The sequence below is a fragment of the Alnus glutinosa genome, chromosome 5 (assembly GCF_958979055.1).
Source record: "Alnus glutinosa chromosome 5, dhAlnGlut1.1, whole genome shotgun sequence".
In the NCBI taxonomy this organism is placed as follows: Eukaryota; Viridiplantae; Streptophyta; class Magnoliopsida; order Fagales; family Betulaceae; genus Alnus; species Alnus glutinosa.
The window spans coordinates 24,635,056-24,659,946 of NC_084890.1; the positions used below are offsets into that span (position 1 = coordinate 24,635,056).

General features: G+C 39.6%; 2 protein-coding genes and 1 pseudogene across 2 annotated transcripts; all 3 read right to left on the reverse strand.

Annotated features, from left to right (window-relative positions):
• Positions 1-872: 872 nt before the first annotated feature.
• LOC133868723 (putative F-box/LRR-repeat protein 23) lies at positions 873-3,741 on the reverse strand. Its single transcript, XM_062305703.1, has 2 exons — positions 3,311-3,741; positions 873-1,691 (listed from the first exon to the last, which is right to left on the reverse strand). Exons 1-2 carry the CDS (start codon positions 3,628-3,630, stop codon positions 1,061-1,063), a joined length of 951 nt encoding a protein of 316 aa, XP_062161687.1. The 5' UTR covers positions 3,631-3,741; the 3' UTR covers positions 873-1,060.
• Positions 3,742-5,128: 1,387 nt separating this feature from the next.
• LOC133869135 (putative F-box/LRR-repeat protein 23) lies at positions 5,129-16,761 on the reverse strand (annotated as a pseudogene).
• A 4,795-nt stretch (positions 16,762-21,556) lies between these two features.
• LOC133869523 (putative F-box/LRR-repeat protein 23) lies at positions 21,557-24,542 on the reverse strand. Its single transcript, XM_062306551.1, has 2 exons — positions 24,162-24,542; positions 21,557-22,275 (listed from the first exon to the last, which is right to left on the reverse strand). Exons 1-2 carry the CDS (start codon positions 24,479-24,481, stop codon positions 21,630-21,632), a joined length of 966 nt encoding a protein of 321 aa, XP_062162535.1. The 5' UTR covers positions 24,482-24,542; the 3' UTR covers positions 21,557-21,629.
• Positions 24,543-24,891: the final 349 nt, after the last annotated feature.

The window sequence follows — 24,891 nt, forward strand, 5'->3', positions numbered from 1 at the left end:
ATTTCACTTTTTATATCACATACACACACCCGTAGTCGATTGATGTGAAAAGACGGGGAATTTGTTTTATTCTTGACAAGGAAGCAAATTTTTCTTTGAATAAAATGTAAAATCTAAATATTTTATATCACTTATTAACATGGCATGTAGATCAATGCAGTCGGAACAAGCTATAAACTACCTCCTAAAATTTTAAAAGATCTTCTAAAGTACATATCTACGGAATAAACCATCCGAAATTAATTTTTTACTCTTCCAAAAAGTCTTCTTTTTAGTTTCCCCTCCTAAAATTCTAAATCTGTCACTGAAAAAGCATAGTTCAGCGTTATTTTACTATTTACTATGCTCTTTCTGCTATGAAATTTGCTTATTTCTTTAGAGCAGATAGATTATTAGATTAATGATCATTGTTCTTATTTCTTTAGCATCTTCGGTGGTTACTATACCCATCATGTTTCGAGCCCTTTGCAACTTTAGCTATGGCTTATATAGGCAAATCCATGGAGGATCATCATTGACTAGTTTTTGAATATGCTTTTTTAAGGATAAGACTTGCACAATATATGCACAGATAAAAGATAATCTGCCTATGGAAATAAATAATATATATAACAAATAAAGTATTAATATGATATATAATTTGAAGCGTACCATTTCTTACCTTTCAAGGTGGCCGTTAAATATAATTATATAATCAAGAATTTCTCTCCTAAATTTTCCAAAATTTCTCTCCTAAATTTGCTATCCAAATGAAGTATCACAATCTTATGATTGCTACACGTCATTTGAAAAGCAAATTTGAAAGAGAAATTTTGAAAAATGTAGCATTTTGAAAGAAAGAAAGACTTCTTGAAATGCAATGCCGACAAAGATTTGCTAATAAGGATCCTCTTCATTTCAAATGAAATGGTTAGTATCCGTTTCATGGCACATTTAACTGTGCGCATGAAGTCTATATGATACTAATACTAAACATTCAAAATATTGGGAGACAAGAGTTGGGTGCAGCACATGAGTCATTTCATTTACTCTAGTCAAAATAAAAATTTGCGTCGTGAATTTAGATGAGGTCATCGTAGTCATTGTAGTAGCCGTCGGAGTTGCTGGCATCTGAGAATTCATCAGAAAAAAGATCTATGCCCCTGTCATGATTGCCATCTGAGAATGAGAATTCATCAGACGAATGCCTAGATTCATAGTCGTCATCAAAAGAACCATAATCAATAAGTTCAGCATCAAATTCATAGTCATCGGTAGAATCATGGGGATGCCGCAAGTCCTTAATCTGCTCAGCACATCTTCTTCCCAAATTCCTTGCCAGAGTGACATTGAAACATTGGCGTAGGTCAAGTGATTCAAGGTGAGGACAACCATCAAGGATGGCCTGCACACCGTCATTAGTCAGCTTATTTCCGAAAATCTGGAGGCGGTGCAATCCAGGCATGTTCTCTGCAATAGCAAGTGCCTCCTCATCACACTCTATGTGTGGAGTTCTATACCCCTTGTGGTTGAATTTGAGTGATTTCAAAAGAGGGCAACACCGGCCCACAGCTTTCAGAGCTTCTTTTGACAATGAACAGTGTGAAATGGCAAGCTCCTCTAGTAATGGAAGTTTTGCAGCCACTTCACTCAATACCTCATCTGAAATGATATAGCAGTGTACAAGTCGCAGGCGTTTGAGCTGACTTGAACTGTTAAAACACCATGAAAGGAAATGAAAAAAAAATAAAAATGAACCAGCAGTTATCAACAGACAGGCAAACACAAATGTGGAAGAATTCTGCATCTGCAAACTCAGTATTCCACTGCCAACACGTGGCCTATAATTCAACAAGGCGGGCTGCAAAGTGGTGGTGTGCTGTCTATTTTCTATTCTATGTAGAAAAATTATTCAAAGAAAAGAACCCAATGTGCATTTGCATCCACATGGTATGGCATCTTAGCATAAATTACCGGAAATGGATCATCTGCGGAGCTTGCATTCAAGGAGCAGTTAACTATAGATCCCATCAAACCTTTCCTTTCTTGAGTAAATAAAGCTTATATCAATGCAGAAGTGTATACAAGACGAAAAACCCATTTAACCAATTTTAATCAACAGATAAGAGTATGCCTCAAGATCACTGGAGTCGAGGATTTCCAACATCATGAGCTGCAGTTTTCATCAAAGAACAACTTGAACTCTTTTTCAAAGGTAATTGCCTACCATTCAGGAATCCGGCTTCTGTTGCTTTAGTTAGAATCTTTGACTTGAACACGTGATAGGCTTTCAATATTATTTGATGATCATCAAAACTACATCCTCCTCCTAGGAGCAACTGAGCAAGGCTTACATGTAGCACCTTACGCTATGAAAGCTAGGTATCTCTAACCAGGTACAACTTGAGGAAAAAGCACATCAATCCAAATGTTTCAACAAAGTGATTTTGATAGTCTTAAGTTGGAATAGATATCATGAAAGATGATATCCAATGACTTTAAGACGAAGAAAAGGAATGTTTTAAAGCTTTTAAATGAGTTGTCATACCATGTGTGAAAGCTTTGCCTGTTATGGGCTGAGGTTCGGTTACTTCATACGACTATTAAAAATTTTGGATGCTGGTAGTAAGAACAGAGGAAAGGGTGGCAAGAAAAGCAACAAAAAGCACAGTTAGACAATGTAAGAAACCGTGCTGTTGATTTCGGCATGACTATCATAAACTTCTGGATGCTGGTAATAGAATGCAGAGTTGAGTGAAGCAAGACAATCACAAAGAACATGGTTAGATAATATAAGAAATCCATGTTGTTGATTGAGGAGAGAAATACAAACTGATTAAGTTAGGAGCCAGAATAGTTTAGAAGCTACATGGGCTCATTGCGACAGGCTTGCAAATTGCAAGCCAAGTCCTCTAAAATTATTTGTGGCTCAACTCAAGCCCGAGCCAAGCTCAAACAGTCGGCAATAACATTCAAAGTCCAGGACGCCAACAACTTCTGATAGTCACGCTAAAACAAAAATGAAACGAGGAATCAAAATTCTACAACCCTCCCAGCAATCACTAACACCATCAAAATGTCAAAACATTCCAAAAATCAAAAAACTTCATTAGCACAGGATGTAGCAGATGATAAACACAAATATCTCAAATTTTCCAACAAACCCTAAACCTCAAAGTCAATAAACTAGAATTACACGAAGTAATTACCAAAATCCAAACAACCGTAAGACTCCTAGCAATTATATTGTACAACAAAGAGGCCCTCAATATTAAAAATTAAACATAAACATATCAATCAAATCCGAAAAAAAAAAGTAAAAAGCAAATACCTGTCAGCGATGTGCCTGAGGAGCTCGTCGGTGCCAAAGTACTCGACGCTGATATCGACCAACTGGCCACAGCTGCGATCGACGGCGTGGCGGCACATCCTCTCGAGGTCGTAGGAGGGATCCCAGTCGCCACTGTTGCGCATGTCGACAGCGCGCCACATCGACGGGTCTTTGAAGAGGTTGCGCCACGGCGAGCACACCATCTGCACGCTCGTCAGGATCTCGACAGCGCCCAGTCTCAGCAGGATCGACGCCGTCACGTCGCGGGGCAGCTCCAGCCAATTGGGGAACTCGTCTGCCAGGTCAGGAGGAGGTTCCATCGCCGTTTTGATTAGCAGAAATTTGTCAAGAGCTGTAGAAGGAAAGTAAAAATCGGAACTTTGAAGAATTGAGAGAGAGGAAGTGAAGTGAAAATAAGTAGCTGCGTGACGATAAGGTTTCGTGCCAGCTGGAGAACGGAATTGACGAAGTTTTCACTACAAAAGGCCAAAAATAAAAAATAAAAAAAACAAAAAAAAAATTAGTGACTTGTGAATAGTAATTTTTCCTACCTCACTAATTAATGACATGTCAAATAAAATATTTAATAACATGTAATTAGTTACGTGTAAAATTTAACACGTCATTATATTTTTTACGAATATAATTTTTTAAAAATATATTAAATTTTAAATTATTAATGACGTGACTGAATTTAACACGTCGCTATTTAGTGACGTGTCAAACTAACATGTCACTGTATATTTGGGTGGCATTGAATCATTATTCCTATAATAATGCAATTCTATACCACGATGATTCAATGTCACCCAAAGATACAACTTTTCACCATCTTGTCTATGTGGCAAGGTGGTCCCCCATTATTTTTTGAGTTTTTTTATTTTTTAAAAATAAATTAAGGTAGGGAACCACTTTACCACATAGGTAAGGTGGTGAAAAATTATATATTCAGGTGGTAGTGAATCATTACTCTTAACAAAATATATAGTCATAAATAGTCACTTCTATGTGGTATTTCACTTAATTTATGATTATAATAAACACAATGTTTATATGACATAACACATGTCATTAAAAGGACATTGACAATTGAGTTGAGTTTAAAGAAAATATGTTTATTTTTCCAAGAAAAAAATTATGAATTGACAAATATATATATATATATGAGATAGTGTTGGGATATATAGTTATTAGTTAGACACTAGATCAAAACAAGCTGTGTACACTGCCCCCACCCAATTTATAATTTCTTGTAGATCAAATATTTTTTATGGGATAAAACTTCCAAAATCAAATTTTTACTCAACCAAAAAAAGTCTTTCTTTAAAAAAAAATAAAAAATGCTACTCCTAAATTCTAGTTCCACCGCGGACAAAGCATATTTGTACAATATATGCCCAGATCAATGTAGTCAGATTAAGGGAAATAAATAAAATATATAGATTATATAACAATGAAGTTATAATTTTTATTTTTATTATTATTATTATTATTATTATTTTACATTTTCACACAATAGAGGAAGAATTCAAACTAGTAACCTCCGCTTTATGAGGCATGGTTCTCAACTGATTGAGCTACCCCTTGGAGACCAATAAAGTTATAAATAAGATATAGAATTTGAACTTTTTAAGCCGGCCATCATCTCTCTCCATTTCAAATGAAAATATATAAAGTATTGGTGGAATATAAAATTAATGCATCTAAAATTAAACATTTAAAATATTGAGAGACAAGATACATTTCATTTATGCAAGTTAAAAAAAATAAATAAATAAAAAATCCCCATCATAAATAAAAATCTCAAGTATTCCAAGTCTACGCGGGCATCGAAGTTGGAAGTAGGAGAAATAGCCAATTAAATTCATAGTCATGAGTGGAATCATGGGGACGCCGCAAGTCTTTAATCTGCTCAGCACATCTTCTTCCCAAATTCCTTGCCAGAGAGACGTTGAGACATTGGCGCAAGTCAAGTGATTGAAGGTGAGGACAAGCATCAAGGATGGCCTGCAAGCCGTCATTAGTTAGCTTATTTCCTAAAAGCTGGAGGCGGCCCAATTCACTCATGCTCTCTGCAATGGCATGCAAGTGCCTCCTCATCGCACACTCTATAATCCTGCCCCCAGCTGTTGAATTTGAGTGATTTCAAATGAGGGCAACAGCCGCCCACAGCTTTCAGTGCTTCTTTCGACAGTGTACAGAAGGAAATTTCAAGCTCCTCTAGTAATGGAAGTTTTGCAGCCGCTTCACTCAATCCCTCATATGAAATGTCATAGCATCTTACAAGTCGAAGGCATCTGAGTTGACTTGAACTGTACGTTAAAATACACCATGAAAGGAAATGACAAAAATTGTTAAGGAATATTCGTCCCCTATCAATGTGGGGCCATATTTGCCTTTATAATGGAATCCCGGACTTCGGACTCCGGTTTGGTCTTTGGATCTTGAGTCTCGGTCATGAGCAGTCTTTAGTATTTATTAGGCCAGTCAAATCAAGTCAGAGAAGATATAAAACGTCTACTTGGAGCCCTACGCTTGACAGGGGTAAAAGAGACATATAGCACATAGGGGTATAAAAAGGGAGTATAAAAATTATTAAAGGGTAATTTTATTATTCTCTGAGATCTCTATGTCTCCCCTCTTCACATAAATACTGGACTGACTTGATCGTCGGAGGAGGCTCCGCCGGCCAACCCCCGGCGGATCTTTCTTGTTTTGCAGGCCAGCACGGGGAAGAAAGGACGTCTCTGATCATGCCATGTCACCGGCCCAAAAATATCATCAACAATTAGCACCGTCTGTGGGAACGACGTGGTCGCTCCTACCAAAACAAAAGCTCAGAACGGTGACCGATGATCAGAGGTATCCTTCATCAAGGGAAGGAGAGTGTGGCAAATCGGAGCCTTTATGGGACAGATTTGAGTTTAAGAGCAGCGCATCTGTACTCAATATTCAGATCTATGAAGATCGATTTTGTTCTGGCTTTCTGAGCATTGTTGCGCTGAAGAGCAAAGCTTGCCTTCACCAGATCTGCAAGCACGGATTAGCAAAGGAAGCTTGTTGAAAGAGAGGAAAGCTTTCTTGATTCGTTTGGACAGTTTGCCGAGTGCAGACTGATACCTAGTTTTCCACGTGCATTTAGCCCCCTCCCTTTGGGCTAGAAGGTCCTTTGTGGTAAGGGTCAAACGGAGAACATGAAAACCTGGATTCATTAACATCAGCTGATGGCCGACCACATATGATGGGGGATAAGTCTTCTATTGTTTATTATGATTTGGACGTAGAAATTTGCATTTGCATTTTCGCTAACCTGTGTAGAAAGAAACAATTTTCCGAAAAGTACTTTGTATTTTATTCGTTTGTCTTGAAAGCGACTTTGCCGAGAAACATGAGGATGAGAGATGGCCACGTTTCAGGTTGAAAAAGGAAAAATCGTGGGGAAGAGTGGCCTTGCTTTATCAGTTTTTATGGAAAATGATGTCTTTCTAACAGCATCATTTATTACGAATAAAAGGAGATGGGTTATGAAACAACATTTAACTCCGGGTATGGTCGGTAGCCAATTCTTAACTGATGAAGGTTTGAGTTTTCCACTTTTTTTATAAAAATAATATAGAAAAAATAAGGTTGTGCTCGCCGACCTCTCTGCATGGGAGCTGAACATGCCCGGACATCTGATGGGTCCCACCAGCAGATGGTTACACCTTGTCATTGCATGGTATATTCATAGGAAGAGCCCCGCTCAATCGATGGTCGGCCAAACTAAGATGCTAGATTGAAGACAGAGAGAAGAAGAATGGCAGGATCGGTCCAAGAAATTTGTTTGAGGAGATATCCAACTGCGGAGAGCTCAGTTCCTCCACGCCTAGTCTCCGGAGGGGATCATGCATGTGGCTATAGACCTCAAGTTCACCACGGCAGTGGAAGATACCTCCTCGACCTCGTCGAGGGCATTCCCAGCGGTCTGCACATCTTCATCGTCCTCATAATCGAAAGTGCTTGATCTCGTGGAGGTGTGTGACGATCGAGCAGACCGAGGGCCCGGCTCATGGAGAGGATTTGGTAGAACTCATTCTGGAGCCTCTTCGTGGCCATCTGCATGAGGTTCTGGGCGCGGAGCGAACTCGGAGGGAGGAAGAGTATTTTCAAGGTCCACTGCCGCTTGTTTGTCTGGATCACAGATCAGATTGGGCTGATGATGAGCGTGGCACAAGTTTTGGTTTGATAGACCGGGGCAGAGATAGTTAACTAAAACCCCCATCTTGCTTCAATTTACGATTTCTGCCAACACGAGTATGGTCATGTGAATAAACCGAGAAGCACGTAAAGGTGGTGTTTTCGCAAATTCTGGAGCAGCATTAAATGGTCTCAATTCGTCGGTTACTGGGCTAACGTGAAAGCATATTTGCCTGCTGAGATTAGAAGCAACCAAAGGAATGGCTCGGCAAGGGAGGTTCTCTTGGGTAACCGATGTTCGGGAACAGAACCGACCAGTCAATCTTTACGAGATGGTGAGATGGTAGCGCCGAGTTTTGTGTTGTCGAGGACTTAAGGCTGGTGAACCGGAGGAGACAAGTATACTTGCAGCAAGTCCGAGAAGCTGGTAGCTCACAAGCAAGCGGATGCACAGCTAGGAGTTCATGTTCACGTGGAGCCATCTGGTTGGACTACGAAAATCTTCGGTGTGGAGCAGAGATTTGAGGAGATATCTCAGTGTGGGTGGAAACCCAAACAGAATTTGGTAGGAGACCCGACAAGGCTGTTCGGGATAAGTTAGGGGAGCGTTCATCAAAAGGATGATGCCGATCGGATCAGTTACTAAGCAGTCCTGGAACAAGAGAAGTCTGGGTCGCATCCACCCCGGTGGACGTTAACTTCTGACCCCTGCGGAAGAGATGGGCTCTCGCTTTTAAGGTGCAGTCGAGCCGGCTTCAGAACATGGTACAGAGTATACCAAGGTCGAATTGCAAGTGGGTGTCCGGGGAAGGTTTGGGTTACAAGATGTGCAGCCAAACCTTCCGGAACTACTTCTGAGGTCGTGTCCATGGTCATCTCTGAAGTTATTTCCAAGAGATTGTCCAACGTCCGGGGAGATGGAGCTTGAGTTGGGCACGGCGAAGAGATGCTGTTGATCACAGGCGGTAAACTATCTAAGGACTTAAAGGAGGAGTTCGAGAGTGAGGACTACGTGTATGTGTGGCACGCGCTGTGTGGGTATTGGAGTGGTCTCCGGCCCAATGTGCCCGGATTCCCTGAATCAATGGTTGTGAGGCCGAAGCTCTCACCGGGGTTGGAGATGACCATGGAGGATCTGGCGGAGGATAAAATCGTTGAAGCTGGGATCGAGTTGGCCCCACCAAAGCTCGTTGATCAGATGTGCGAGGGGCTTCACTCACACTTGGAGACCGTTGGGATTAAAGGGGTCGAGGTGGACATGACCCACAGTGGAGTTCCGAAACAGCCAGACTAAGCTGGGACCTCACAGAGACGGGAGGTGTTTAATCCAGACATGAGCAGGATTGCTTAGGAGCCTCGACATGAGATTTCCGGGGTACCAGAAGCACTAAGGAGGCTCGAAAATTAAGGGCGCATAGTGATGTGGGCTATGTGAACTCGTCCGAGGAAGGCCCCCCCCCCCCCCCCCCGGTCTGAAATGATTTCCTTCTCAAAGATCAAGACACCCCGAACACATCACCCAGAGAGTTAGATTCAGGGGCACTTATTGTGGCTGGGTCCAAGGTCGTTTCCGGGAACATGTCCAGGTGGGCCCGGCTCATGGAGAGAGTTTGCTAGAACTCCTTTTGGAGCCTCTTCATGGCGATCTGCATGAGATTCTAGGCGCGGACGAGCTTCTCTGACGTGGAGTTCTCTGAGACCAAGGCGTTCATGGTCTTCTGAAGGCCGTTCACGCACTTGATGAATTCCATGGCCTCTTGTTTGCTCTCGTGGAAGAGGGATCTGACTTTGGCATACATGGAGCTCTCCGGGTCCCCATTTCGTCACCAAGACGGTGGCGACCTCGATGCTCCGGTCAATCATGAAGTCCGGAAAGTCAAAAACAAAAGGGAAAAGGACGAGCAACGAGCGTGGATGCTTCACGGGATAGGGCGGTAACGCCAGTCGATGGGAGCCACTATGTGACGAGCCACAGATTGAGAATCTGAAGGTTTCGGGTGTTGACATTGGAAAGGGCTTGCCATTGCATCAGGCCCAGGTTTGAACCAAAGATAAGTTCTCTTTCCCCTTCTTATTTTATTTTATTAAATTCTGAACATCAAATATTGATGATAGGGATACATACATATGTACCCCTTAGGATAAAATACAAGGGTAGTAAATTTCGGAAGGTCAGACTTGGGTAGAAGAAAAAGAGAGGAGCTTTGGTAGCTCCAACCTTTTAGCAACACAGGCAATTCTCCTGGAACCAAATATTGGAGCTCATAATACAGAGACGGGAATTGATCCCATCTTGATAGTCTCCCATTGGATTTATTGATCTTTTTCCGCAGCATTTTTGCAGGGACTTCGTTTTTATTGCACAAACAAATAAAGCGAAAAGGAAAGCTCTCGAAGTTACATTCCGAGAGCACTGCTTGGGAGCGATGATATTTCTAAATTAGTTAACAGGCGAGGAGGTGACCTCGTTAAAAAACAAGGGATTCGAGGAGGTGACCTCGTTAAAAAACAAGGGATTCGAGGAGGTGACCTCGTTAAAAAAACAAGGGATTCGAGGGAGGTGACCTCGTTAAAAAACAAGGGATTCGAGGAGGTGACCTCGTTAAAAAACAAAGGATGAGAGGAGTAAGAACCTCGTTAAAAAATCAGGAGCCCGCCCTTAATAGGGGACTAACGGGAGAATGTCCGACCTCGGACTTGGCCCCCTCCTGGTTTTGGACAGGGGGTGGAAAGGAGCCCGCCCTTAATAGGGGACTAACGGGAGAACGTCCGACCTCGGACTTGGCCCCCTCCTGGTTATGGACAAGGGGGTGGAAAGGAGCCTGCCCTTAATAGGAGACTAACGGGAAAACGTCCGACCTCGGACTTGGCCCCCTCCTGGTTTTGGACAGGGGGGTGGAAAGGAGCCCGCCCTTAATAGGGGACTAACGGGAGAACGTCCGACCTCGGACTTGGCCCCCTCCTGGTTATGGACAGGGGAGTGGAAAGGAGCCCACCCTTAATAGGGGACTAACGGGAGAATGTCCGACCTCGGACTTTCCACCCCCTGTCGGCTTCTGGTATTTTAGCGTTGATTCATTTTCACAAGCTGTGAGTTCCCAGGACAAATCACTCCGGCTAACTTTCCTCAGACCGGAGTGCTTTGGGGGGGGGGGGGGGTAAGAGCTTGGGAGTTTAGTTATTGAATATTTAATATATAAAATCCCGTTAACATTTCTGATGACATTAACTTCTGAGGACATTTCCGGATTAGTTTAAGGGGAGAGGAGCATAATCTCGTTAAAGAATCACGAGGAGCACAACCTCGTTAAAAAATCACGAAGAGCATAAAAACAAACAAGACAAAGAGAGGAGATAACCTCATTGGACAGGGGAGAGGGATGGGTCCCTCCCCCTGGGATTGGACAGGGGAGTGGGATGATCCCCTCCCCTCGGATTTTGACAGGGGAGGGGGATGGACCCCTCCCCTCGGATTTGGACAGGGGGAAAAACGTCCGATCTCGGACAAGGACACCCTTCCTGGATGAGGACAGGGGGGTGATGAGAAACGTCCGATGTCTCGAACAGGGACACCCTTCCTGGTTGAGGATAGGGGCTCACGTTGCTATGTGACCTGGCTAGCTCTGTATTCCCAGAACAAATCACTCAGGTCAGTTCTACTTGGACCGAAGTGATTTGGGGGGGGGGGGTAGGAGACTGGAGAATTGATTATTGAATATTCCCTGGGTACATTCCCGGGGGATCAGAATTATCTTCCGGGGTTGAGCGTCGTTCCCCGCCCATGCAGAACTGAGAAAGAAATTGTGACCGATGACGACCTGCGTTGTCAGGTCTATATTTGTATATGCATAAAAGGAGGAATGCCTCCCGAGGACCAACTTCTTTAAGTTGGGGAGAATACTCGTAGAGTTCTTTCTTGAATAGAAGACTCTTCTTTCGGATAAAGAGACGAGAAAAACGTTGACGTCTAGCATATTGCCTATATAAAGTTGAAAAGGGAGCAGTCCGAGACTATCTTCCTCTGAAGAATGGAGGGTAGTGTCGGGTTGGGATAGTGAATCTCTCTTGAATAAAGAGGTAATCCCGGACGCCGCCTCCCTGCCTAACAATGTGAATCTCATCCATGAACTGTGAGGAAACCTTTTATTGGATAAGGCCGAAATGCCTACATCCCGACCTTCGGATAACTTAACGAGTCCAAGAAAATAGAAGCAAGTCCGTCCACAAATAACATTGAAATGATTGCTAAGAACGCCAGAGAAGTTGATCTACCGAGTGCTGTAGATTAGCGATAACGGATTCGGCTTGGGAAATTACAATTCCCCATCTTCAAGATCATTTGTTGCTTGGGAACCCTTGAGAACGGGGAGTGAACCCCTTTAACAAATCGGGTTAGGGAAACGTCCCCTACAACAGATTTTGCTCCCAGGACGCCATTGATGTTCGGACTCCTATGGTAGGATAACACAAAAAGGAATGGGATGTTCCGTGGACTATTCCTCCTTGTATAAGGAGGTTTGCCTCGGATGAGGAAACTAGAAAATTTCCCTCGGACAAAACGTCCCCTGGTGGATAAGGGAACGAATCGAGCGTCAGCTCATTGCAGATTGGATCCACTAAGTTGGAAAGGAAGTAGCGAGTAAAGCTCGTCTTGGGATAGAGTGGAAACTTACCTCGGATGAGGAGACCGATCTAACCCCCGAAAAACACGTGATGAAGTAAGGATAACTATAATGGCCGACCTCCATCGGGCGAAAGACCATGTCTTTGGATTTGGACGATTACCCTCTCTCGGATGGAGAGACAACCCCAGTAACTATTTTTTCTTGGATAGAAGGGGGTAGCTCTGGGCAACTTCGGGCCCCACTCCTCTCCAGACATGGGGTAGAAGGGAAATCCGCATAACTTTGCCAATTTGAGCGAGCAGGCCCCAAATTGTGAATCGAGGAACCCTTTTCGGGTCCCGACTACCATACTTACCCAGAACGGACTCCTCGAACGCCTCTGATGTAGAGATCATGACTTGAAAGAGTGAACGATCGGAGCCTATACAATTGACCAGGAAAATCCGACATGGATAAATCTGGGGCTTGGAATATTTTTGCACTCGGCCTTAAAAAGGGCCAGCTCGGGATGCCGGTGATGGCAATGAGCCTCAAGGGATAGGGATCATCTTGACATCCCGTCGTGATTCGAACGTGGTCACCCCGAACAATAAAGAGTCTCCTCAGTTCATTATAAAAAAGTGTGAGACCGGATACAAGTCATTTCATTTGCCCAACGAGGAAGAGATGTCCTTCAAAGTGAGGATGTTCAAGAAATTACAATAATCGAAGACAACAGACAACCCTGAAAGAATATTATGCGGGGTAGTCACCTGATTACAAGTAATCCTAACACAGCGAAGAGGGATTGCCCGAGAATCTTGAAGGGATCATCCGCGCAAATTCCAGGCACGGCTTGAACAGTTGGGCTCCCACGAGCTGTTTGGGAAAAATTTGGGTACTGCACAGTTCCTGTAGGCTGGACAGGAACAGGTTGGCGTAAAGTCGGGGGTCACACACCCTTGTCTATCTAAAGCCGGAGATCACACATTCAATAGAACTACCATGAAGAGCGAATGCTCCAGGGCCATCTTTGATGGATTTGTGAATATGCTCGGTCGTGAAGACCGCACCGGGGATGAAGAACATTGTGAGAAAATTTGAAGAGTTCAAATAGGATGAAAGGAAAGGATCTGATCTCTAGAACAGGAATGAGAAGAGAGGAAAATCTATTCAAATGAGCAATCTGGAGACCAATGACCTTCTAGCAAAGGAAGTGGCGAATAAATAGGAGAATAATGACAATCGATGCACGCATGATTTACGGGGTGTTAGGTGAGCCTAACTAAAGGCGAATTTATGATGGAAATAAATTCTTGATTGCTGGCCATAAATGGCTTGGAGCCGCGTGGAACGACAGTCAAAGAAACGCTCAAGTTTTCATGGGATCAAAGGAGGGCATTATGCAAGTTGGATGAGGAATGGTCGATGAGCCAGTCAAATAACAGAGATTTCATTAGGTAAATTATCCGTACCTTTATACCAAAAATAGGAGAATTTGGGGGTAATTGTTAGGGAATATTCGTCCCCTATCAATGTGGGGCCAGATTTGCCTTTATAATGGAATCCCGGACTTCGGACTCCGGTTTGGTCTTTGGATCTTGAGCCTCGGTCATGAGCAGCCTTTAGTATTTATTAGGCCAGTCAAATCAAGTCAGAGAAGATATAAAACGTCTACATGGAGCCCTGCGCTTGATAGGGGTAAAAGAGACATATAGCACATAGGGGTATAAAAATGGAGTATAAAAATTATTAAAGGGTAATTTTATTATTCTCTGAGATCTCTCTGACTCCCCTCTTCACATAAATACTGGACTGACTTGATCGTCGGAGGAGGCTCCGCCGGCTAACCCCCGGCGGGTCTTTCCTGTTTTGCAGGCCAGCACGGGTGATGTGGTAATTTTAAATACTCGCAAGTGCACGAATCATTTTGCAATATAGTGTTATGCAAGTGCGAGGTCGATCCCACAGGGAATTGCGTTGCAAAAATTAATTTCTATTTAAACTAATTCTATTTTAACCTAGTTCCGAATTTGGTGAATAATAGAAACATAAAATAAAATAAGGGACAAGAAAAGAGAAATGTACTAAGGTTTTAGAATCCACACCCACCTAATCACAACAACATATTCTCAAGTTTGTAAATACACATCCGAAGTTGTCACTTTACAAATCTTTTGTGTATTCTACTATGCTTCAAAAATTAATTAAATCATTCAATGAATCCGTTCTTTTGCACAAATCACAAAAGATATCCGGTTTTTAACCAAATCATCAAATGTATCCGTAGAACGAAACACAATGAATATCCAATATTTTGATAAACGAAAAATCCAAGCAATCAATTAAATGAGACTATTCTCAAATCATCACTTGTATCCGGAAATCACAAGAGATACCCAAGTATTCATCTCAACAATTGAAAAGAAGTAGAATATTGGAAATATTAAATCTAATTAAATCGGATGGTATACACTCACATAAAAATATAATTGCTCTTCAAAGGTGAGGTTTCATCCTCAACCTTAGTTGAAAATATTAGCTACTCATGGATAAAAATAAAATGCAGAATTTTATTAAAGACATAAATGAAATAAAAGACTTACAAAAAAAGAAAATTGTATGAGAACAAAAGCCAAGAAAATAATCTACAAGAAGGAAAGAAACAAGAAGGAGAGAAGCAGGAAGGCTCACGCCTCTACTCCCACACTCTCGCTCCCCCCGCTCCCTTTTACAAGAGAGAAACGCCATATTTATAGTGCAAGCTCCTACGCCCATGCTGCTGCTAGGTATGGGAAAATCGTGCAGCCTATGCTACTTCTTTGGTGCCTGCTGCAGGTGGCGTGGAGATGGGTGCTACTGCCCATGCTGTCCTTGCAAGTGCTGCCGAGAAAGATGAGAAAAATGTGCTGCATTGTCTTGGAATTGCTGGCCGTGGCGTGGAGATGCTGCAGTTGTGGAGCTGCTGCCCATGTGAAAGAGTGGACGGTTGGAAGTGGTGAAATGAGGTGTGATTATTTTATGTGCGAGTGGGGAAGTGATGATGGGTGGTATTTTATGTTGGAGTGGGAAAGTGATGATGGGTGGTATTTTATGTTGTCTTTGCAGGTGGCGTGGAGGTGCTGCCTGGCATGGAGATAGGTGCTGCTGCCCATGCTGCTTTGTGTCTTGTGTTTGCTGCCTTGGAGTTGCTGGCCGAGTAAGTGGAAGGAGAGAATAAAATATGGAAAGCTGTCCAGCTGCTGTCCTTGGCGTGGAAGCTGTTGCAGAATGGCATGGGAGCTGTCTGGTGGAGCTGCTGGGCGTGCTGCTCCTGCTGCTAGCTCTGAAAGAGGGGACACGCAAGGGGAGACAAGAGATGAGGGAAAAAAAATATATTAAGAGAGATGGTTCCGGATTTTCGGGATGATCCAACGACTAAAATTAAAACAGTCATATCTTTTTCTATGCATCTCCAAACTGGCTGAAATTTGTTGCGTTGGAAAACTGACATCTTGAAATTTAATTTAGACCTAAGAAACTCTCAAAAAGGATATCGTTTGGTCCTGTTATGATAGGTCTAAATCTAGTGGTCTGCTGCATCCGAATTTCCTTGTATTTTGCTTGAATTATATCATTTCTCTCTTATTGTCCTACAAAAAATATAAAAATACTAAAACTAACCAAATCATTAGAAAATAACAAAGTTAAAGATTTAACTAATGTAAATTAAGGGGTCCAAATATACACTTTTTGGCACTCATCAACGGGGAAGAAAGGACGTCTCTGATCATGCCATGTCACCAGCCCAAAAATATCATCAACAAAAATGAACCAGCTAGCATTTATCAACAGAGAGGCAAAGTACTCATTATTGGAATAAAGAGATTGAATCCACAAGACTTATAATTAATGCGAACTTGAGGTTGATACCTGTCAGCGATGTGCCTGAGGAGCTCGTCGGTGCCAAAGAACTTGAGGTTGATATCGACCAACTGGCCGCAGCTGCGATCAACGGCGTGGCGGCACATCTTCTCGAGGTCGTACGGGCACTGCCGGAGGGTGAAGGGCTTGCGCATGTGGACGGCGCGCCACATCGACGGGTCCTTGCAGAGGTTGTGCCACGACGAGCACACCATCTGCGCGCTCGTCAGGATCTCGAATGCCTCTAGTCTCATCAGGATCGACGCCGTCACGTCCCGGGGCAGAGCCAGCCAGTTGCGGAATTCGTCTTCAGTGTCAGGAGATCGTGAGATTTTCTCTGTAAGGGGTATCGGACATGGGCAACGGTTTACAGAAATAGTCTGATTTCGAAAAAGAAAGAATGAAAGAAGATTCGAGAAGTATGCTGAAGACGAAGCTGTCAAAGCACACAATCCAAGGCCACGTGTGAGTCAAAGATGGGCTGGGAAAGCTTGTAAAATAATAAATGTAAAAAGAATTATATGAGTTTTTTTTTTTTTTTTTTTAAGAATAAGGGCCGACTCTACACATTTTTTAAACTATGGGTATGGGATTAATCGAATTAGGCAGTCATTAACGCCTTAATTTAATGAATATTAATAAAAATATATTTAAATGTTTAATTATAGTCAATATTTTTTAATTTTAAGGCCCCTAATTATAATAATAAGTAATTAAAAAAATTAATATATTTAATTCTCCTAAAACCTTAATTCTCCAACAGTACATTTTTTGAATAAATCTTGAAAAATTGATAATATTAAATAAGAGAAGTAGAAAAATCATTTATCTCTTAAAAATGATGGAGAGAATAAAAATAATAATAAGAATAATATTTAATCACGTTGTAGGCAGAGTTTTTTGAAATTTGTTATTAGCATTGAACAACCAAAATTCTAATAAAAATTTGGGTTAAATACCCCAGAGGCACCTGAGTTTTACGTGTTTTTAAATTTAGTACCTTAGTTTCATTTCGTATCACAGGTAGTACTTGAATTTGGAAGAAAAAAACCCTAGGTAGTACCTGTCAGATTTCTCGTTCAAATTTCAACTTCTTGCCACGTGTCAACCGCTGAGGTTGACACGTGGCACCACATAAAAAAAATTAAAAATTAAAAATTAAAAAATAAAAAAAAATGATTAAAATTAAAAAAATTAAAAAAAATAAAGAAAAAAAGAAAAAAAAAGAGGGGTGGCTGAGCCACCCCCCTTGGCCACCATGGGGGTGGCCGGCCACCCCCATTTTGGCCAAGGAGGTGGCCCAGCCACACCCCCTTGGCCGGTCTGGCCGGTTTGGGGTGGCCGAACCACCCCCTAGGGTCAAAACCCTTCAAATTTTTTTTATTTTTTTTTTCAACTGTGGGGTGGCCGAACCACCCCCTATGGGGTGGTTCGGCCACCCCAGACCGGCCAAGGGGGTGGCCGGCCACCCCCATGGTGGCCAAGGGGGGTGGCTCAGCCACCCCTCTTTTTTTTTCTTTTTTTTCTTTTTAATTTTTTTAATTTTAATCCTTTTTTAATTTTTAATTTTTAATTTTTAATTTTTAAATTTTTTTTATGTGGTGCCACGTGTCAACCTCAGCGGTTGACACGTGGCGAGAAGTTGGAATTTGAACGAGAAATCTGACAGGTACTACCTAGGGCTTTTTTCTTCCAAATTCAGGTACTACCTGTGATACGAAATGAAACTGAGGTACTAAATTTAAAAACACGTAAAACTCAGGTACCTTTGGGGTATTTAACCCTAAAAATTTAAAGGGACAACTATAAATTTTGCAAGTAAAATGGATTGCTTTATCGTTCAAAGCTAATAATATATACTTTATTTCAAAGTTAACGTTAAAAAGATAGAAATTATGTTACACAAGTCCAACATTTAAAAAAAAAAAAAAAGAAAGAAAAGAAAATTAAATGCAAAGATGAAAAGTTTTCAAAATATTTTATTCAATTATAAACTCATCTCTTTATAATTCAAATTTTAATTATTCTCTTCTCCAACAATTTGATGTCCCACATTGCCTAAACTACAAAAGTCTAATTCAAATTAACTCCTTGTTTAATGCAATATGAAAAATTTCAGTAATTAGAAAGTCTAGTTAGAAGTTAGACTATGAAGGTTAGCTCTAATGGTTCGAACACGACAGAAAGAAATTCTGGGGGTTCTTCAGAAGGGTCCGGCAGCTAAGGCATCCACTAGACTAGAAGTGTGCGTTTTGGGAAGCTTGTAAATAAATTGTAGAAACGATGAGTTAGTTTGAATTAGGCAGTCGCCTAAGGTCTCCAATTAATGTATATTAATAAATATTTTTTTAAGGCTTAATTATAGTTAATATTCGTTAATTTAGGCCGCCTAATTATAGTAATAAGTGATTTGAAAAAAATTAATATCATTAATTTCTCCTAAAAAACTAATCTCCAACATTACATTCTTGAAATAAGTCATAAAAAATTGATAGTATTAAATAAGAGAATCAAATAATATTAAAGACATTTTTAAATAAAACTCATTCTCCAACTTTAAACGTACTATGCTTAGAATTAATGAAAATAATTGTTACCCCATGACATAACTCCTGATCACCTTTGCCCACGTTGTAACTTTTACTTTTACTTTTACCTTTTTTTTTTTTGAAAAAAAAAATAAAAAAAATCCTAAAGCTAGTTAGGGGACCACCTTGCACATGGGCAAGGTGGTCAATAGTTTTATCTTGAGGACCTTGGGGTGGCAAAAGATCATATCTCCAATAATAATAATAATATTCAATTACTAGGTAAAGTTTTTTGGACCTTGTAATTAGCATTGAGCCGCCAAAATTCCAATCAAAATTTAAAGGTATGGCAATAAATTTGATCGCAACTGCCAATTAAATCATTTGCAAGAGATATGGATTGCTTTAACATTCAATATCTTAAAAACATAAAAATAATTTTTATTTTTATTTTATATAAAAAAAAAATATACATCCAAAATACATTAACAAAGAAAGGTCAAAAAAAAATGAGTAACTTAAATCTTAAGATTGGAAGGCCAAACAAAGATAATAATTAAAAGTACACAAACATTGGACGACTTTATATGAATTTGGAGAATTATTATACATTTTATACAAAATTATGCGAAAATGTAAGAATAAAATGATAAACCTTAAGAAATTGGTGGACTTGGTAGATGGTTGACATGAATTTAGGACTGTAAATGAACAAAGTTACTTATGAGCTCGCTCGGCTCAGTTAAACTCGACTCGGTTATTAAATGAGATGTTCGTGAACATGAACTATGTTCGATTATTAAATGATTCATACTCGTATAAATTATTAAATGATTCATACTCGTATAAAACTCGGCTCACTCGATTAAAGTTTACAACAAAATAATTTGCTCACCAAATATTTAGTTAAAGAACATATTTTTCTATTTTAGCTACGTATTTTTTTAAAGCACTCACATTCGGCTTGGCATTTTAACTATGCACTTTCACATTTTTCATTTAAAATATAATTGTTTTTCTTTTAATCTACTTTCACTATTTCCAAAGAAGAGAGAAAAAAACATATTGATTTTTTTATTAATATAAATTATACTTTGTTGAGCTACGGTGCTTAGCAATTTTGATTAATACTGTAACAGCTCGGCAAATCTTTAACTATTTTGATTAACTGGATGTGGAGCTTTTTTAGAAACATTTTCAGAAAAATTTCGTTTATAACCCCTAATCTTTCATCACTTTTGAAATTAAGTACTTTAACTTTAAAAAGTGTCAGCTTATGGTATCCATCGTTCTATTTTTTTCAATTTCAACCATCCGTTAGAATTTTCCGTCCAATCCTATCAAAATTTTCAAAATACCTGTGTTTTTTTTTTAAAAAAATATATATATAATTTTTAAAGATTCAGGCATGGGTATTTTTGCAAATTCCATTAAATTCTGACTAACACCTAAATCCTTGAAATTTGTTTTTTTTTTTTCCTAAAAAAAAATTGGTATTTTAGAAATTTTGATAGAATTTAACGGAAAATTCCAACGAATTGTTGAAATTGAAAAAAAAAAATGGATACTATAAACTAGCATTTTTTAAAGTTGAAGTACTTAATTGTGTTGAAAGTTCATGAGTTATAACTTGTAAGTGAAGTTTTTTCAATATTTTGCTCTAGGACTGGCCAAAATAACCTTCGAATTATTTTGACTACCTCAATGGGAGTGCTGACAGACTTATATATGAAAAGAAATTTGATTTGAAGACTCTTTTAAGTATTTACCTCCCAAACAACTTATCTGTTTGGCAACAGAATTTTGGAAACAGAATATGATTCTGATTCTACTTTTTTCAAAAATAAATCATATTTTATTCAACATTTTCAAAAACAAATCATATTTTATTCAACTTTTTCTAAACAGTCAAACTTCAAAATTCGCAAACAAAATAAAAATCCAATCCTGATTTCAAAAATTCAACACCCAAACGGATAGTCTTGTTTGGCAATCACCCTCATATTTTTTTTTTAAAAAAAAAATGTTAACTTTAAAACATTCCACTTTTTATATCATATACACACCCGTAGTCTATTGGTGTGAAAAGAGGGGGAATTTGTTCTATTCTTGACAAGGAAGCAAATTTTTCTTTGAATAAAATGTAAAATCTAAATATTTTATATCATTTATTAACATGGCATGTAGAAACAATTTAAACTTGTCTCAAATATTAGAGACTATAGATCAATGCTGGCGGAACAAGCTATACTGAACTGCCTCCTAAAATTTTAAAATTTGTTGTAAAGTATATATATATTATGGAATAAACAGTCAGAAATTAATTTTTTACTCTTCCAAAAAGTCTTCTTTTTAGTTTCCCCTCCTAAATTTCTAACCTCTGTTTACTATTTACCATGCTCTTTGTGCTATGAAATTTGCTTATTTCTTTAGAGCAGATAGATTATATTAGATTAATGATCATTGTTCTTATTTCTTTAGCATCTTCCGTGGTTACTATACCCATCTCATGTTTTGAGCTCGTTGCAACTTTAGCTGTGGCCTATATGGGCAAATCCATTGGAGGATCATCATTGACTAGTTTTTGAAATATGCTTTTTTTAAGGATAAGACTTGAACAATATATGGACAGATCAAGATAATCTGCCTATGAAAAATAAATAAAATTTATAACAAATAAAGTTTAAAAAAATATAAGCATACCGATTCTTACCTTTCATGGCATCCGTTAAATAGAATTATGTAATCAAGAAAAAAAAACGAGACTTTTTAAAATTTCTCTTTCAAATTTGCTCCCCAAATAATGTATCACAATCGTAGGATTGTAATTTACATAGAATTATGACAAATCATTTGAAAAGCAAATTTAAGAAAGAAATTTTGAAAAGTGTAGCATTTCTCAAGAAAGAAAGACTTCTTGAAATGCAGTGTTACCTTTGAGTGGACGGTATTTACATACAATGATCCTCCCCATTTCATTTAAAATTGAGAGGATCCGTTTCATGGTGCATTTAACTGTGCGCATGAAGTCTATATGATAGAAATACTAAACATTCAAAATATTGGGAGACAAGAGTTGGGTGAAGCACAGAAGTCATTTCATTTACACTAGTCAAAATCAAAATCTGGGTCATAAATATCTCTATAGTTGGTGAAGTCATCGTAGTCTTGGTCGTCGTAGTCGGAGTTGCTGCTATCTGAGAATTCATAATACCCATAACTATTTAACAAATGATCTATGTCCGACGACCCAGATGGGTAGTCGTCATCAAAAGAACCATAATCATGAAGTTCAGCATCAAATTCATAATCATCAGTGGGATCAAGGGGACGCCGCAAGTCTTTAATCTGTTCAGCACATCTTCTTCCCAAATTCCCTGCCAGAGTGACATTGAAACATTGGCGTAGATCAAGTGATTCAAGGTGAGGACAACCATCAAGGATGGCCTGCACGCCGTCATTAGTCAGCTTATTTCCGAAAAGTTGGAGGTGGCGCAATCCTGGCATGTTCTTTGCAATAGCAAGTGCCTCCTCATCACACTCTATGTGAGGAGTTCTATACCCCTCGTTGTTAAATTTGAGTGATTTCAAAAGAGGGCAACACCGGCCCACAGCTTTCAAAGCTTCTTTTGACAATGAACAATGTGAAATGGCAAGCTCCTCTAGTAATGAAAGTTTTGCAGCCACTTCACTCAATCCCTCATCTGAAATGTCATCATCGCAATGTAGTCGAAGGCGTTTGAGCTGACTTGAACTGTTAAAATACCATGAGAGGAAATGACAAAAATGAACTAGCAGTTATCAACAGACAGGCAAACACAAATATGTGGAAGAATTCATTATTGGAATAAAGAGATTGAATCCACAATCCTCCACATAGATTGTGAACTGTATCAGAGGTATTTCAACAACACCCCCCCCCCCCCCCCCCCCCCCCCAACGTGGCCTATAATTCAACGTGGGCTGCAAAGTGGTGTTGTGCTGTCTATTTTCTATTCTATGTAGAAAAATTATTCAAAGAAAAGTAACCCAATGTCTAGTTGGGAACATTGCCCCCCCAACTTCAAAAGAATTTTAATTTTAACTTTATGGTGGCAGAAATTCTTTTTCTGATGAGGAAACTTTATGGTGCCAGAAATTCAATAAAAGATGCAAGCTAAGTAAAATTAAAATTTGGGCCATACAAAGTTATCCAAGACTACAACTGAGTTTAAACACTTGATTGGAGACACATCACATGGTATGGCATCTTAGCATAAATTACTGCAAATGGATCATCTGCGGAGCTTGCATTCAAGGAGCAGTTAATCATAGATCCCATCAAGCCTTTCCTTTCTTGGGTAAATAAAGCTATATCAATACAGAAGTGTATACAAGATGAAAAACCCATTTAACCAATTTTTAATCAACGGATAAGAGTATGCCTCAAGATTACTGAGTCAAGGATTTCCAACATCATGAGCTGCAGTTTTCATCAAAGAACAACTTGAACTCTTTTTCAAAGGTAATTGCCTACCATTCAGGAATCCGGCTTCTGTTGCTTTAGTTAGAATCTTTGACTTGAACACGTGATAGGCTTTCAATGTTATTTGATGATCATCAAAACTACATCCTCCTCCAAGCAGCAAGGCTTACATGTAACACCTTACGCTATGAAAGCTAAGTACCTCTAACCAGGTACAACTTGAGGAAAAAGCACATCAATCCAAATGTTTCAACAAAGTGGTTTTGATAGTCTTAAGTTGGAATAGATATCATGAAAGATGATATCCAATGACTTTAAGACAAAGAAGAAGAAAAATAATGTTTTAAAGCTTTTAAATGAGTTGTCATACCGTGTGTGAAAGCTTTGCCTGTTATGGGCTGAGGTTCGGTTACTTCATACGACTATTAAAAATTTTGGATGCTGGTAGTAAGAACAGAGGAAAGGGCGGCAAGAAAAGCAACAAAAAGCACAGTTAGACAATGTAAGAAACCCGTGTTGTTGATTTCGGCATGACTATCATAAACTTCTGGATGCTGGTAATGGAATGCAGAGTTGAGTGAAGCAAGACAATCACAAAGAACATGGTTAGATAATATAAGAAATCCATGCTGTTGATTGAGGAGAGAAATACAAACTGATTTAAGTAAGGAGCCAGAATAGTTTAGAAGCTACACGGGCTCAATGCGACAGGCTTGCAAGCCAAGTCCTCTAAAATTATTTGTGGCTCAACTCAAGCCCGAGCCAAGCTCAAACAGTCGGCAATAACATTCAAAGTCCAGGACGCCAACAACTTCTGATAGTCACGCTAAAACAAAATTCAAACGAGGAATCAAAATTCTACAACCCTCCCAGCAATCACTAACACCATCAAAATCTCAAAACATTCCAAAAATCAAAACTTAATTAGCACAGGATGTAGCAGATGATAAACATAAATATCTCAAATTTTCCAACAAACCTAAACCTCAAAGTCAATAAACTAGAATTACACGAAGTAATTACCAAAATCCAAACAACCGCAAGACTCCTAGCAATCATATTGTACAACAAAAAGGCCCTCAATATTAAAAATTAAACATAAACATATCAATCAAATCCTTAATTTCTCGCACATAATTCAAATCAAATCCGGACAAAAAATAAAAAGCAAATACCTGTCAGCGATGTGCCTGAGGAGCTCGTCGGTGCCAAAGTACTCGACGTTGATATCGACCAACTGGCCGCAGCTGCGATCGACGGCGTGGCGGCACATCATCTCGATGTCGTAGGAGATATCCCAGTCGCCGCGGTTGCGCATGTCGACAGTGCGCCACATCGACGGGTCTTTGAAGAGGTTGCGCCACGGCGAGCACACCATCTGCACGCTCGTCAGGATCTCGGCGACGCCCAGTCTCAGCAGGATCGACGCCGTCACGTCGCGGGGCAGCTCCAGCCAATTGGGGAACCCGTCTGCCAGGTCAGGTGGAGGTTCCATCGCGAGATTTTCACAAAAAAGCTGATTTGGGGTGCGTTTGTGATGTGTTTATCAATAATAATTAATAAATTATATTATTTGATTGCTACAATATTATTTGTGGAAAGTTTTTGAGATAATTTATAATCGTTAAAATAATTTTTTGTCGAAAACAATTGCGTTTGCATTGAATTTCTCTGATTATTCTAAAGTAAATAGCCATATTTTTAATAAATAAGTTATAAATTTACATAAAATGATTTCTAAAAACAATAAGCAATAATTTGCAACAAAATATCGTAACCACACATAATATCACCAAAATTAAATAAAATAATTAAATAATTAAACACAAAATTTGAAAGTATAAGGATGCAAGGGTTTTCTCTTAGCTCACAAAATATTGGCCTCGGGATGTTCTGAAAATTATG